This window comes from Hydra viridissima, unplaced genomic scaffold, assembly GCF_058129835.1.
Source record: "Hydra viridissima isolate aposymbiotic clone 2 unplaced genomic scaffold, HvirCarnegie_v1 scaffold_3, whole genome shotgun sequence".
NCBI lineage: Eukaryota > Metazoa > Cnidaria > Hydrozoa > Anthoathecata > Hydridae > Hydra > Hydra viridissima.
This window is the reverse complement of record NW_028324302.1, coordinates 19,357,820-19,374,619: the sequence shown is the minus strand read 5'-3', so window position 1 is coordinate 19,374,619 and position 16,800 is coordinate 19,357,820. Positions and strand designations below refer to the sequence as shown.

Here is a 16,800-nt window from a genome sequence, read left to right as displayed (position 1 = left end):
GCCCTATGAACTATTTCTTATGGGAATTTTTTAAAGAGAAGGTGTATAAAAATAAGCCGCGAAACTTAACTCAATTAGGTATCGCGGTACAAATGTATCTCAGGCTTTGTTCCAACGTGTACTGAGAAATCTTCACTCAAAATAAGATGAGCGCCAGGAACATAACGGAGCTAATTAGATAACAAAGTTTTAAGTAAATAATTTTTCCAAAAATCATATATTGAAAATAAAAACAAAAGCTATTTTTAACCTTTATCACTTTTAAACTGCACCATAACTTTGTGGGTACGTTGTATGTTCGTAATTTCAGGAAAACTAATATACGCATGCGTGGATACATTTTGCATTGATTAGGTATTACTCAAAGATTTTCACAAACTGCGGTCTCAACTTTAGTTTATTAAATCAAATTACCAATTTTGCAATACCTATAGGGTAGTACATACTGCTGCGAGCAGTTCTTTTCGTAAATGAAAAACAACAAAGTTGGTGAAATAAATTTTTTTTTAAAATTGATTGATTCTTAATTGACAAACGTTTTTAGAGTAAGGAACAATAAAAAGTAAATATTTAGAATATCATAAAAGGAAGGAAGTTTCTAAATCACATTTTTATTTTTGTAGCCATTACTTTTTTACTGCCAATCGTAATTAATTTTGTTTGTATTAATATTTCTGTTTGTATTTATATTTTTGTTTGTATTTACATTTTTATTTGTATTTATATTTTTGTTTGTATTTATATTTAATATTTAAAAACAAGTCATTTGAATTAAACAAAGAGAAACCCTCTGATAATCTCCACAAATTGACCGGGAGTTAAATCAGCTGAGATGTGCAATCCACTCTTATAGTTTTATATTGTGCTCGGTAGTATTTTGATGGTTTTCACCGACGAATGAGAAAAATCTGTTTAAGCAAACAACCTTTTTTTTTTCAAAAATTACGTCATTAATTTGTGTGGTTTTTACATTTGAAACATTGTCTATCAATGTTTTATAAATATTTTAGATTTTCACTTACTTGTAGAGGTGTTTAAGGAAATTTTTTTAGGGAGAAGACAAGATCTTTATCAGTGATTATTTTAGAATGTTAAGCGATGCAGTATAGATGTAAACGGTTTTTGTAAATGATAAAATTTATTCCAGGTGTAAAATTCAACTGCATAGCTACAGGTGCTTCAAATATCGCAGGTAAGAACGAAGTAAAATCTTTCCTCCTACTGAAGATTGAATTGAGTAATTATTAATGGATGAAAGATCTTCGCACTTCTAAACTTCGACCAACACAAAAATGAACACTCCCTGTCGAAAAGGAAGAAGCTTGTGTTATAATTGAAGCTCAGTTTAAATGGTGACTTTAATTAATTGAGAGACGTTTCATCATAAAAATTTCATCTTAAAAAATGAACAAAAAGTGTTATCGTACATGTTAACCTTAACAAAATAGCAAATAAATGAAATAAAAAATATGTTTAGCTATTTAAAGTTAAATTCATGAATATAGAAACCAAATCCCGCTACATAAAAACAAAGCTCTGTGCTATTTAGTTTTGATGACTAACTGTTTACTATTTATATTTTTATCTTCTTTTGTTACTTTCAGTTAAAATGCATTTCAAATGAATGATAAAGCCTCATCATAAAAAGTGAGATTTTCGTTGCAAACTGAAAAATATAATAACTTTAACTGCGGAAGTCGGTCAACGTGAATTTGACACAGCGAGATTCCATTCATGATGTCCGCTGCTTTGCAACCTATGTGACCATGAGTTAAAAATTTCGACTCATGATTCGACAGATCTTTTTAACTGTTAATAAATAAAATAAAAACAGTGTTTTTAGAAATTTTTTTTTTTTTTTATCGCTAAACAACTCAAATAAATGAAAACTTAACATAGAAAATATTTGGCATCTTAGAATCACAGTCAGTAGATTCGCCACATAAGTAAAGGTCCAAATGATGTTATTCTGACAGGATTCACCCACCAATTTTTACACAAAATAAATAGTATTAGCTAGTAGTTGTATTTAATTTCAGTATTAGATAATTTAAGGAGGCATAGGACAGGTTATACAGGTAGTAACTAAGCAGCTCCACCGGCATTTACTATTGGTATTAAAGAGAAATTGTGCATCTTTATGACTTAAGTGAGAATCCATAATTTGAATTAATTATTAATTTTATGCAGCGTTTAACGTGATTTTTATCACATTCAATTAGCTTTACCTTTATAGTTTCTATTTAAAATATGCTGTAATAGAATGTGTTAACAACTTAAATATTCAATTTAAAATGTTTCATTGTATGCATACTAATTTTATGAAAATCAGTATGCAAATTGTTATGCTAATATTACTGACAACATGCTATTTTTATTTTTAAATTAATTATATGTGGAGTGATGCTTTCTTCAGGTTACAAATATAATTTTAAAAATTAATTAGCTAAATGTACTAAAAAATGACAGTTTAGAGTACCAATCATATTTAATACAATTCCTGTTACATTAAAAGTGGTTAGAATGTCTGTCCTTATAGAAACAACCTTAGGAGATTTGGTCTTTGATCTATACACTGAAGAAAGACCTCGCTGTAAGTCTTTTAAATATTATTTTTAGCCTTCTGAGGTTACAACACTTTAATCATAATTCAAAGCCATAAAGATTCTGTTAGTAGAAGAATAGGAATTGCCAAAAAAAAGAATAATAATAATCTGCAAAAAGAGCTAATTTGAATGAACTGTTATAATGTAGAATAAACATGAATTTGTTTTTGTATGTGTGTTTGCTTTTTGTAAATCTGCATATTTTGCCCCTCCATAAAATTTATCAGTAGAAATATTCTATTTTCTTTACTTAATGATATTTTAATCATTTTGTTTAGCATGCATGAATTTCTTAAAGTTATGCAAAATGAAGTATTACAATTTCTGTTGTTTTCATTCAGTTAGGGTAAGTTATTTGTATTTTTTAAAAGAAGCTTTTTTAACTTGTATTTTAGTTTTTGTAAATAAATGTATAACTAATTGCAGCCGCATATATTAAGATTTCAGCTCAAATTTGTTTTCACTCCTACCACTCATTTATTAGCATTCAATGTTATAGATAGAGGTGTTTGTGGTGGTAAATTCTTAAAAATATGCATTTTGTGGTTTAAAAAAAATATAATAATAATAATGAAAATCAGGAAAATGTACCATAAAATATGTTAAATATTTAGAGAATCACTTGAAATATTCTTCTATTTAGTTGTTGAATGCCTGCGTATATTTGTAGGTTAATAATGGTAGGTTAATTGAGAAGAGATGCTATAATGAATGATGTTGGATTAAGAGTCTTAATCTGTATCATCATATTGCAGTTCAATCAAATTGCAGATCCTTTATGATATTTAATGATAAAATAAGAAAAAAGACACTAAAAGTAAGAAACTGTAGAGGAAAAGTGTTCTAAGAAAATTTCTAAGAAGATTTTTAGATTGATGTTCAAAACTCAAAATATTTTCCAATAGCAAAAGCTGCTAAATTTTCAAAAAAATTTTAAAGCAAAATTTTAGCAACTTTACTTCCAGGTCAAGTGTTAAATTGCATTTAAAAAAGCAAAACAAGGGAATTGTTACTAAATTTGTTGCAATAGTTTAGATTATCACTAATATTGCACACAAATGTCAATTTTTTGAAAATCCTCTCAAATAAAAGCTTATATATTTTCTGTTCAAGAGGTAAGAAGTGAAAGAAAGAAAAAAAATTATTAAAAAATTTTATACTGCAAAAACCTGCCTATACATATCACTAAATATAATGATTTATTACACCAACAGCTAGTTCAAAATTTTTATTTTTTATTGAAATTAAAGGCAACAAAGTTATTATGTTGTGTTAAAAAGAAAAGGAGAAAAATTTAAAACTAAAAAATTGGTTTTATTTCAGTTTATTTTAATTTCTCATTTAAAAAACATGGATTTGCATTTTAAAAACAAAACTTTTTAGAGGAATTTTATTGCTCAAAGTGGTGACCCAACAGAAACTGGCAGAGGTGGTGTTTCTGTTTACTCGTAAGTGAATTTGAATTTTTACTGATTTATGTCTTATTTCATTTCATTACAAGTTCAGGTTTTTTTTATGTTGAACAAAATTAATTCTGTAAAACTTTTGGTCCAACAATTTAATGCTAGTGATACTAACTGACATTTCTTAAAGCTATTGCTTCATAGTTAACTTTGTTAACTATGAAGCAATAGCTTTAAAAAATAGACTTTTAGCAATAGCTTCAATAGACCAACAGAGTTAAGATTTGATAAGTTCACAGTTACTTGCAGAGTTAAAATTTCGATTGTTTAATTTTCTCAAAAGCCAAAAAAAAAAACTTTTATTTTTTTAAAATTAAACAAGGATGATAAAGTGTTAACATATTCCGATAATTTGCATTTCCTTTTAAATTTTACACTTCTACCATCAAATTTTAGATGTGCAATCATCTTTCCCAAGATATGTAATCATTTTTACCAAAGCTTTAACGAATTCCACCAAAAAACATGACTTTTGGAAAAATTTTGGTCTTTTATCATATGACAAAGTTCCTGGTTCATGTTCATATTTTTAAAAGTTACTTTTACTTTTGAAGAATTGATTCTTTTTTGTGTTTGTATTGATGATTTACCAAACCATCTTACTGATATTGAATTACACAAGAAAAGCAAAAAAAAAAAAAATGAGGCTAAAAAAGTAAATTTAAAAAAAAAAATGTATGTTAAATGTTTTACAAAGTTGGAACTGTAGAAAAAAAAATTAAAGCTGAATAAGATAAAGATTGAGTTATAAATATAAAACAATTTAGTATATTTAAATCATTATTTAGAAAAAAAAAAAGGTCTAATATCAGTTTAAAATTTTAGAATATCTAAATTTAATAAAATTAAAATTCATACTATAAAAAGTCTTAATCTCAGATTTGTTTATGGAGACCAAGCAAAATATTTTGAGTTAGAGTTGAAGCCTCGAATCAAACACCGCACCAAAGGCACAATCTCATTCGTGAACAATGGTAATGACATGCATGGTTCTCAGGTAAAAGTCATTTTGGTTTTATTTTTTAAATGGTGCAAGTAACCTGATTTTGTTTCCAAAATAAATATCATAAATACATTTAAAATATATTTACTTTAAATGTGTGGAAATTGCTTTAAAATTAAAAGTTTGCCACAGTACATACGTTCTTTTAAAATTAAATACTATTTTAAAAAATTATATCAATTAGCTTGTAACAAACATCTTGAGTGTAATTTGTCAAATAAGCTCAAATGTTTTGTCAAAATATCTTGATTATCTGGTTTAACAAAATGGAATTGTTTTAATTAAAGTTTAACATTGATTCGGTAGAAAACTTTTTATAAACATTTTCCCATTTACTTTAAGTCATAGAATTAATAGTTTACCCAGTATCCATGTCTATGATTCGTCTGTGTAACGCTAGGCTATCAAAAAGAAAATAGCAAAGCAAAATGATCATCCTATAATCTACATGGTTTAAGGCCTGTAATAAGATTGTTTGAATTTCTTTCTTATTCATGTCACAACAACTTTTATTTGGCAATGGTTTAGTTTCATTCTTTTTTTGAGGTATGGTATTAAACCATTGACATCTTAAGGAAACAGAATTATTAACATCATTATCTGAAGGTAACAGGATTATTAACATCAACTATAGCTTTTAAAAGTAATGTTTGTTTTTTTACAAATAGTATTTAGAGAAACAAGAGCTTTACAGCAGAAATATTTTCTATTAGATTAAATTTTTAAGTTAATTGTAAAAAAAAGACATTAATATAGACATTAAATAGACTTTTTAAAATTGAATATGCAGAGTGCCACAAGTATGTACAACAGTTATTTCTAATGTAGGTGGCTCCAAATAGAACAAGTTATGCAGACATTTAAATTGAGTTTGAAACTTTCAGTGTCTAGAATAAAATACATAAAATTAATTTTATTTTACTTTTTAATGAAGTTTTATCTAGTAATAGATTTTTTTTTTTTTAAAAAAAAAAAAGTTTAATAATCAAGAAAAGATTTTATTCACATAAAATCCCTGGTTGTTCTTTCTTTTAAAATCCCTGGTTCTTCTTTCTTTCTTTTAAAATTTGTTAAAGTAAAAGCACTCTTTTCATTCTTACCTTTGATTTATTTCAAGAATGTTTTTGTAATTAATCAAAGAAAAAAATTTTTTTTCTGGTTTTAGTTTTTCATAACTCTTGGAGATGGTTTGGATTTCCTAGATGGGAAGCATACAGTGTTTGGTCAGCTAGCTGAAGGATTTGACATCTTAGAAAAACTGAATGAAGTCATATGTGATGATAGCCATAAGCCATTTCAAGATGTCAGGTAATATTAAGATTGTCTATTATCATGCAACTAGTGTTTTTAACAAAACATAAAAACATAAATGAAAAGTATAATAAAGAATTTTATAACTGAATCAATAATCCGCTAATGTCAAAAAGTGTATTACAAGATTTAATTTCTTTCTTATTCATGTCACAACAACTTTTATTTGGCAATGGTTTAGTTTCATTCTTTTTTTGAGGTATGGTATTAAACCATTGACATCTTAAGGAAACAGAATTATTAACATCAACTTTTGAATTTAATGATAATAAAAATTATTTCTTAACAATAAAAAGCATGTAAAACATTTTCACATGTTAACAATAATTATGCTGAAATAAATGTTTTTTGTGAAAAAATTTTTGTAATAAATTAACTCATGTTGTATATATATTTATTATGAATCACATTTTAAATAACACTTAAAATAATGATAAAAATAATTATAAATATTTTTTGTCAAAAACAATTCTATGATGAATATTTTATGACAAAAAAAAAAAAAGGTCTACGATAAATAACTTTGATTTTACAAGCACAACAAAATATAAAGACTTTTAATTAATTTTAGAATAACGCACACTATCATCTTAGAGGATCCTTTTGATGATCCAAAAGGTTTACCTATTCCAGAAAGATCCCCTGAGCCTACAAAAGAAATTCTTGAAGTATTTTTCATCAAATTAAAAAATATCAACTAATTTATACAAATAGAAGCTGCTTTTAAATTTTGTCTTTTTCTACTTTTTTCCAGAGTGGAAGGATTGCTGCTGGTGAGAATGTAAATGAGGATTTATCTAAAGAAGAGTTAGTAAAGAAAATAGAAGACAAAGAATTGGCGATTGGAACAAAAATACTTGAAACAGTTAGAATGTTTTAGAATTAATTTTTACTTTTCTTTGTATCTTTTATTGTTGCTTTGTAACATTTTGATTTAAAGTTTGTGATTTTATTGAAATTTAGGTTGGAGATATTGATGATGCAGATCTAAAACCACCAGAAAATGTTTTGTTTGTGTGCAAGTTAAATCCTGTTACAAATGCTGATGATTTAAAAATTATATTTTCAAGATTTGGTAAAATTTTAAGGTAAGTCATGGTACAATTCAAGTTTAAAATCTTTACATGCATGCATGCATGCATTGTATGTATGTATGTATGTATGTATGTATGTATGTATGTATGTATGTATGTATGTATGTATGTATGTATGTATGTATGTATGTATGTATGTATGTATGTATGTATGTACTTAATAACAAACAAAATTCAATATGTTAGTCAGATAATTAAGTTCAAACAGTTTGTAGTTGTTTTATGCTTTATTAAAGATTTATATATTTAAAAAAGAAATACACTTTAGTCAGATAAACCTCTGTTTCAGTTGGACATTGACGCTAATTTCCAACACATATATGTATGTTTGCGTACATGTTTATAAGATTTATGACAAATTCTTTTTTCAATATTCATCAAACATCAAATCATTTTTCAAAAGTTGCCTGTATTGTCATTTACCTGTCACATTTTTAAGTAATTATTTAACATGGTCATTTGTATTTTTAGCTGTGAAATTATCAAGGATCAAAAAACTGGCGATTCCTTATGTTATGGGTTTGTTGAATTCAAAGAGGTATATTTATATATATATATATATATATACCATACATAGTTGTTGTTTCTTCATTTTACATTTATTTATATTGTTCTATTTATACATACAAGCATGAGATTTTGTATTTGAAAATAATACAACTTGAAATAGCTCTCTCTATCTCTCTATCTCTATCTCTCTCTCTCTCTCTCTATATATATGTGTGTGTGTGTGTGTGTGTGTGTGTGTGTGTGTGTGTGTGTGTGTGTGTGTATATGGTTGCTCAAAGCACTCTAATTTTGTTTATGGTGTTGTTAATTAAAGTGCTTAATACACCAATGACACAGACCAAGTTAGTTTATCTGAATTTGTCCTCTATCTGTTACCGTGTTACTTGTATCAACAAGTGTTGAAAGTTATTCATATCAACAAGTGTTAAAAACACAACAAAGAATTGATCTAAGTGAATGCTGTAGTAAAAAATGTTATCAGTTATTTATCAATTTTTATTCCTGTACTGTGTATACAACCAGTAATAGATAAATAAAACTATTTGCCAATGTTAGGAGCTCATCTTCAATGATCTTTAACCACTTTAATTAGTTTCTGCATTTCCATTTTGTTTTTGGTTAAAGATAAGTTAAAATAAGACATCAGTTGTTTATTGAATATTCAGCAATATCATTTATATGCTTGTTCTAGATATATACTGGTGAGTCATTCCATAATTCTTCATCACTTGTGAAGAAACTTGTGTCCAGATGTAGTTATTTTAAAGTGCATGAGGATTCTAAAGTTATCAGCTTATGCAACTTTTTTTAAAAGATTTTGATAATTCTTGAGTCAAATGCCATGAACATTGGGTTCTTAGTTGCATTGTTACATACGCTCAATGATTAAACCATCCATCTGGCATGGTAGACTGCTCATAGGAGTCAAAAATGGTACTCCATCTGACTTTTTTGCATAAAATCAGGAGGCAATCTGTCTGATAACAAGTATTTTACTAGAAAGAGGTAGCTTCTTGCCTCTACTATGTCAAACAAGGTAATAAAAGATGTGTATTATCTATTAGCTTGAAGCTATGCTGGTCAGTATTAGACAAAAATGCCTGAAAACATTCAAATATAGGAATGATTGGGGCTTTGCTAGGTACAAACAATGTTGAAAACAAGAAAGAAATTATTAGTTTGTGAATATGGTATCTGCAAGCAAGTTATAGTAACTTTTTACACATCTGGTGTTTAAGTAGAACACATGTGCTGTTTTTATGCACCTGTATTACTGGCCATTGTATCAAAGCACATTTTAACAGTGTCATCAGTTGAAAGATAGCACTTGCTTGTGTTTTCCTATTCCTGACAATACTTCAGTAATGCCAAGTTTTTTATTCACCTCGTATCCACATTTTCATTTAATACTTCTCCATTTTTATTTCTCTTTTTAACTTGCTGCATAAACAAAATGTTAAATGTTTTTTCTATAAAAAAAATCCCCTAAAACTGGATATCAAATGCAAAAGTATTATCTATATAAAATATCATCTATTTAAAATATTATCTATATGAAATTCAGAGCTCTAAATGAAAAGTTTTTGACAATCATTCATTGACTAGAAAAATTTAATGGCTGAGCAGAATTTAAAAAAGTATTACAAAACTTTATTTTCGTAAAAAAAATGTTACAGCTAAAAGTATTAAGTACCTTTCTTTTATGTATGCAAACTTACGTAATGTTGATTACATAATTTAAGGTTGAAGCATGTGAAAAAGCATATTTCAAAATGGATAACGTTCTCATTGATGATCGTAGAATACATGTTGATTTTTGCCAGTCTGTCTCTAAAATAAATAAGTGGCGAAAATCTGGTAAAATATTTCTTATAATTAGTTTTTTATGGTTTTTTTTTTATTGTTGTATTTTTTCTCCCCTTTTTTTGCATCCAAATAAATTCATAATAAAAATCAACAAAATGCACTTAACTGCAAAATTCATGCATTGCTTATACATTTCGACTTATTTTAATTGTCGTCAATATTATCATATATTTTGACAAACATATTAAAAATAGAACACATAAACACAATTATTTTGATGATAATAATAAAATTGACTTCAAGGATGGTAAAAAAAAAAACTAGAGCCAAAAATATGGTTGATTTAACAAAATAAAGTATAATGATTATCATTGTTACGCACACTAATACAGCTTAAATTGAAACATTTTTGACTTATCAATAACTAGTGTTACTACCTCTTGAGATGTTATTACAGCCTGACAGCGCCATGGCATATTTTCAATTAGAGATCTAATTGTTTCTTGAGTAATATCTTCCCATACGCAGATAAGACTTTATCACAGCTTGTCTAGGCTGTTAGGTGGTGGATGTTGGCTTCCAACACAGCATCCCATTACGTCCCAAAGATGCTCTATTGGGTTCATATCTGGACTGCAAGCTGGCCACTCCAAAACTTGAATATTAACATTATTTAAGTATTCAGTAAAAATATGTGCTGTATGTGGTGTCTAGCATAAGAAGGAATCCATCTCCAATTTACAGTGCAAAAGGTACGACAAAAGGTTCTAAAATGTCTTCTATGTATCGTTGAGAAGTCAGACGTCCACAAGCAACAGTAAAAAGCCCTGTGCGAGTTGTTAAAGATATTCCGACTCATACCATCAATGAGCCGCCTCGATATAAAGTAGTTTCTCGAATGTTACAAGCGAAGTATTTTTCATTTGGTATTCTGTACACTCTTGGGCAGATCAGAACTTGCAAGGCAAAACCTTGACTCATCTGTAAATAAGACCTGTCCCCAATCATGTATTTCCCAATTCATATGCCTCCTTGCAAAAGCCAGTCTGTTTCTTCGGTGGTCTACAGACAATCTGGGACCAGTAGCTGCTTCCCAAGGTCTTCTTATGGTATCTTGACTAGCAGCAGTTCCATGAACATCAGCAAGTTGTACTTGGAGACTTCATGCAGTAGTGAACCGTTCTCTCAGTGTTCAAAGCATTAAAAATCAGTCCTCCCCAGCATTGGTAGCTTATAGTCTGCATTGGCCAAGTCATCTAACGTGATCATTGGTCTCTTTGTAGAACCCTACCAATTGTTGTATGAAACACTCCAAATCTTCTACTAAGTTCTTGATTTGTTAATCTTTCATTGGAAAAAGTAACAATTACAACACATCTCTACATAAATTTTGCCTAGAATGCTGCATTGCGAACAGATGTGTTGCTCAAATGACAGTTATCTTTTCTACTGTTAAAACAATTTAAAAGCAACACATGCTTTTCTTTTAGAAGTCAGGTTTAGTTACAGCAAAACATCCTACTTATGTTTAGCTGCTTTGGAAATGAAATAAGGGAAATGGAATAAAACCTCCAAAAGGCGTAACAATAAACATTATAATGTTTGTAATTGATAAATCTGGTAAATACATAATGTATTTCAAAATAAGTCGGAATTTAAAAGTGGTGCGTTAATTTTGCAATAAGTGTAAATTGTGAAGTTGTCTAAACTTATTGAGTAACCATGTGTTTAATTTTATTCTACAGCTGCATTTAACAAAGCGAATAGTTCAAAAGATGCTTTTGGGTATGAAATGAAAGATAAAAAGAACCCGAAAGACAAGTAAAAATTTGATGCTTTTTATTTCTTAATATTATTCATGTTAACATATTATTTTAAGTAATTTGACTGTATTGAGTTTAATTTAGCACCATGGTAGTGTATAAGAGTTGTTTTTAAGACATTTCAAAATCTTGAAAGTAATTCTTTGCCTTAACATGTGCAGCAATATAAATAATGTACATCATGCACAGCAATTGAGCATCAATTTTTCCCTTAAAAATGTTCAACTGAATAACTTTTGTGTATACAGATGTTTTTTTTAGCAGGCAGAGAATTATAAACCATCAGTTAATCAGATTAAATAAATTTGTTTGTAGAAGGGTGGCCACTTATGCAGGATTGGTCAATAATACAGGGGTGACCACTGAAAGACTGAGTGATATAAAACAAAAATAACTTTATCAAATAAATGTTGTTTAATCTTTACTTTTAACACTGCAAAAATCTTTTTGAAAACTAGTCACTAAGTTATAGCATTACAATAATATTTTTCCAAACTTCCACAAAGGAATCTGGAAAAAAATTTGGAAAAGATCAGTCAAACTTGAATTTATTTTTTTACCTCAAACATCTCTCAATCAGACCATAAATTCTTCGTAGGATTTGGATAAAAGCTTTGTATCAGCCAGCCCAAAATGTTGGTTTTTTCTTCTATAAACCAACTTTTTACCAGTCAAGAAGTGTGCAGGCTTGTTATCCTGCTGTACTGCATAGAAATTGGGGATATTTTTAAAGCTTCAAAGATACTTTAAATTTTTTATAGTGCCTTTATACATATATTGATCCATGACTTATTTTATATGGGATTTAGTTGTTTTGTAAACTATTGTCTCTCTTTACATATTTCATTTGTGATTTTTGATCATTAAAGGTTGACTGCTAATAAAAACTAAGAATTAAATCTTCATAAACTTTTTCTTTGTAAAAAATTAAAAATTTTCTTTTTTTTTAATTGGGGTTGAAAAAAATTAAACAACATCTTACATTTTGCTCCTGGATAGTATGAAGTTATTTTCGTTAAAGAGTGCTTTAGGTGTTAAATCAATTTTCCTTTTAGTTGGCAGAAAGTAACTTCATGTAACGTGTGGTCCTGATCCCATTAATATTCATGTGTTAAAGTTAATAATCTAATAGTTTACCCTTAAGTATTCAACCAATGATGATTTAAAGTATTAAACTAGAGGAATGTTATGCAAGATCAAATGATCCATAAGATGTGCTTTTAGTTTCAATTAACTTTGTTTCGTTTGAGGATTTTTTCATCGATTTTTCAAGCTACAAATTATCTTTGATTAACAATAAAAGATCAGTAAGCTTGTCATCTCTATCTTGTCATAGTGAGATGAAATAGTATGTAGTTCCCTAAGATGGCATTCAAACTCTGATGGTATTGAGAACAAGAATGGTGTTGGTTATATCCTATAGCATTCCAACATAACATTCCTACCTCAACTTTTAAAATATTTCAATAAAGTAAAACAATGGGTGTTTTTCAACTAAACAAAATCCATTTGAAAGATTCTTTTTGAGTAATAATAAATCACCGTGCAGATCATAATCCAAATAAATAAGTTCGAAACAATATTTCTAATATGATATCTTTTCCAATTATCTGTCCGCCATTGTACCCTCAGTATAAGTTATATTAGAGATCAAATTCGGTGTTTCATTCGTTGTTAAGGATCTTGTTATTTGTTATTTTTTTAATTTTTGATAACATGTCGGTCTTTAGATATTCAATGATCTTCGATGAAGATGAAGAAAAGAAAAAAGAGAAAAATATTAAAACTGAAAACGAGGTTCAAGAAAGACACCAGAAAAGAGGTTTCCATATTTCTAAATACTTCTTTTTGTCTTTGTTATGCAATAATGAAGCTGGAAAATGGTTTTCTACCTTGTAAAATAAACAGTTTCTTTGCGGACTCTTATATAATACATAGTTTCTTTGCAGACTCTTGCAAAATACACAGTTTCTTTGCAGACTCTTGCAAAATACACAGTTTCTTTGCAGACTCTTACAAAATACACAGTTTCTTTGCAGACTCTTACAAAATACAGTTTCTTTGCAGACTCTTACAAAATACACGGTTTCTTTACAGACTCAAGCAGTTTTTTTTTTTTTATTTGCAGACAGCAAATCAAAGAAAAAATCCCAAAGACATAGAAGCGAATCTTCCGAAAGTGTTTCAGATGACTCCTCCAAGAGTGCTGATGACAAACGTTCAGCAGTCAAGAAATCATCAAAAAGCCATAAAAAGCGAGTCGATTCTCGAAAAGCATTAAAGCGCAGTTATTCTTCTTCGGATGATGACGACGACGAAAGTTTAAAAGCGTCTGCAAAAAAGAAAAAGAAAGAAACAAAGAAGGTTTTGAGGAAAAGCTCAGAATCCGATGATAGCGATTTTGTACGAAAATCTAAAAAGTCAAAAGAATCATCCAAATATTCGGACAGCGATTCTGAAAATAAAAGACCTAAAAAACTTCAAGAGGAACTAAAAAAGAAAAAGAACGGATCTTCAAAATTAAATCGCGACAATTTAAGGAAGAACAAGGATTCTACCAGCGAAGACGAAAAAAAGAAAAAAAATGAGTTCTTCAAGAGGAAGGATGACCGTAGATCTTCTCTTGTTAAAGAAAAACGCGATATTCGGTCTCCATCACAAAAAGAAACAAAAAAGTTTGATACAAAAGAAGCAAAAAAGTATGATAGTGATGAGTTGATAGAAGATGAAAGAAGCAAAAAGAAGTTGAAAAAAATATCTTTAGAAGATTGTGATACAGAAGAATATTCTGAGGTTTGAATTAATTTATCAATATAATTATATTTATATTTTATTGTGTATTGATAGCGTTGCATCCAGAATTATTTGGTAAGTATTTCGTGAAGATTTTGTGTTTTTTTGTTCTCAGGAAAAAACATCCACAAAAAAGAAAAATTTCCGCGAAGTCACAGATTCAGATGACAGTTCCGAAGATGATTACAAAAATAAATCACAGAAATACACGAGGCGGCATTCTGAAGACACTAAGAAACGCAAGAAACGCCGCTATTCTAGTGACAGCTCTGACTGAATTGAAAAACTTTCTAAATATTTTACGATTTGATTCCTTTAAAATTCAATGAGCATGATGTATATACTGATTATTAGTTATCTGATGTTTCAATACTTTCGTCATCAATAAACTTTTTATTTGCATTAAAAGCGACGAATGAAGCACGTGTAGCTAAAAGATATCGATGTTCAATCTGGAATTTCATCTTGAACTACTTTCGAGCAAAAGTTTGGTTCATAATGCAAAAATTGTACAATAAGATATAAAAAATGTAAAAAACTTTCAAAATATTTTAAGTTTCAAGTTGACGTAGAATTCTTGAAGAAATAGTAAAAAGATATGAGTAGTCATAGTGGAATTGAAAACAAACATTTTCAGGTCAATTTGTGCGGGTCTGTACTGTGTGCGCTGGGGTGCGCGCTTTGTCGTTTCTCATTTTGCTGTCTAAAATTTGACTAGTGCTTTCCAGTTGCGTTTTTTCAGTTGCGTTTTTTCAGTAAAGTTTCATAAATTTGAAAACCCAGTAGCTGCTATCTAAAAAACGTGTCTACATCCGAGTTTCGATTGCACAGTAGCAGAAATACCTAATTGTTTGTAATTTCCGAGTTGTGAGTGATTAATGTCGAAGCCCGCAGTTTAGAAAATCCATGTATTAATTTACAGTGTGCGATCGTTTTTTTGATAGACGGAATATTAGAGTATTGTAGGTGTTTAGTCTTCGTTGAGATCGCAAAGTTTCAACACAAGTTTTACGTATTGTGAGGAGTTAATATTTTATTTTGGTTTAAAGTAAGCCATATAGATCTTTTCAACGAAGTTATTAGTGCTGCGCCTTCGAGCCAGCAAAATGAAGTTACTTTAGATATCGGGTCATTTCTACGACGCTTTACAAAATCAAGGTATGCGTCAGATATTTTCAATATGATAACTGAACTTGCAATCATTAAGACCAATTTAAATACCCTTTTTGGTCTAATCGCTAAAATCAATTGTAGCATTGTAAAGCGTTACTAATATTGGTGACCAATCTGGTGCTAACTTAGTTTTAAGCATGCTACAGCCGAATGGAGGTTTTTGTTGTCTCTTTTTTAACAATGATCTCCTATTTTTTTTCTTCAAAAAATGAATTTTTAAAATCACAATCGTGAAAAGAAAGTGTGCCAGTTGCAATTCATGCTGAACTTGATAATTCCAGAATTACAAACTTAAAGTAGGCAAAAGTTGGATTTGGAAGGTGAGAAAAGAGCTTAAAGAGTCTGAAGGTGAATATGAAGATCAAGTCACAAGCAACGATCTGATTGTATCAGACCTCCTAAGATCGTAGGGCTGCTTTCCGAAAAAGCTAAAAGAAAAAAAAAGCGAGCTCTGTTAACTTCTCAACAAATTGAAGTTAACTTTTGCAGCTGGGCTTAATATGGTTCTTCTGTGATGAAAAATATTTTTATCAGAACCAAAAAATAACAATTAGAACAATCGTTTCTTACTAAGAGTTCCTAGGATAAATTGTAGAGTGAGAATTTGTCACGATGTTGGTCCAAACTCACCGGACTTAAATCCTATGGACTTATTTGTGTGGGTCAGACCAATGAGTCCTTATGTAATACCAAGGAGGAGTTGGTCACCATAAAAGAATTCAAAGCCTTATCAAGGGAAGCAGTCATCAATGGAGCCTGAATCTGTTATTCAGTTTCAAGATATCCCTAAACCGAAAATTACAAAGACGTAACTTTCAGTTTAGAGATATCTTGAAACTGAATATCAGATTCAGGCTCTGGCTAGATGTCATTAAATTTAAAATAAGTTTTTAGAACTTTTTGACAGGATTGAACAAGACACTAGAATAATAGACTTACGGAGTAAAATGTTGTTTTTAAATAACAGAATATACAGTTTTTATGTTAATATTGAAAATCAATATTGTGAAATAAGGTCTCAGTTAAGCATAACTTCTTAAACCGAAGTTCTAATATTCTCAGTACCTCCCGCGCTTAATCATTAGGGTAGGGAGGTGGGAGGGGTGGAGGTACTGGAAAAACCAAAAACACAAATTTAAGGTTTTTTTATTTCTGCAACGCAAATGGTGAAAAAAACCATCCACGTATTTTTACAAACATGCAATACTTAAATACATT

At 29.1% G+C, this 16,800-nt stretch overlaps 1 protein-coding gene across 1 annotated transcript; it reads left to right on the top strand.

The window, feature by feature from the left end:
* The first annotated feature begins 1,714 nt into the window (after positions 1-1,714).
* LOC145202291 (peptidyl-prolyl cis-trans isomerase-like 4) lies at positions 1,715-14,971 on the top strand. Its single transcript, XM_090081745.1, has 14 exons — positions 1,715-2,593; positions 2,885-2,952; positions 3,990-4,054; positions 4,949-5,066; positions 6,238-6,380; positions 6,955-7,051; positions 7,138-7,248; positions 7,347-7,471; positions 7,949-8,015; positions 9,730-9,844; positions 11,539-11,614; positions 13,347-13,438; positions 13,745-14,409; positions 14,525-14,971. Exons 1-14 carry the CDS (start codon positions 2,524-2,526, stop codon positions 14,684-14,686), a joined length of 1,974 nt encoding a protein of 657 aa, XP_089937871.1. The 5' UTR covers positions 1,715-2,523; the 3' UTR covers positions 14,687-14,971.
* Positions 14,972-16,800: the final 1,829 nt, after the last annotated feature.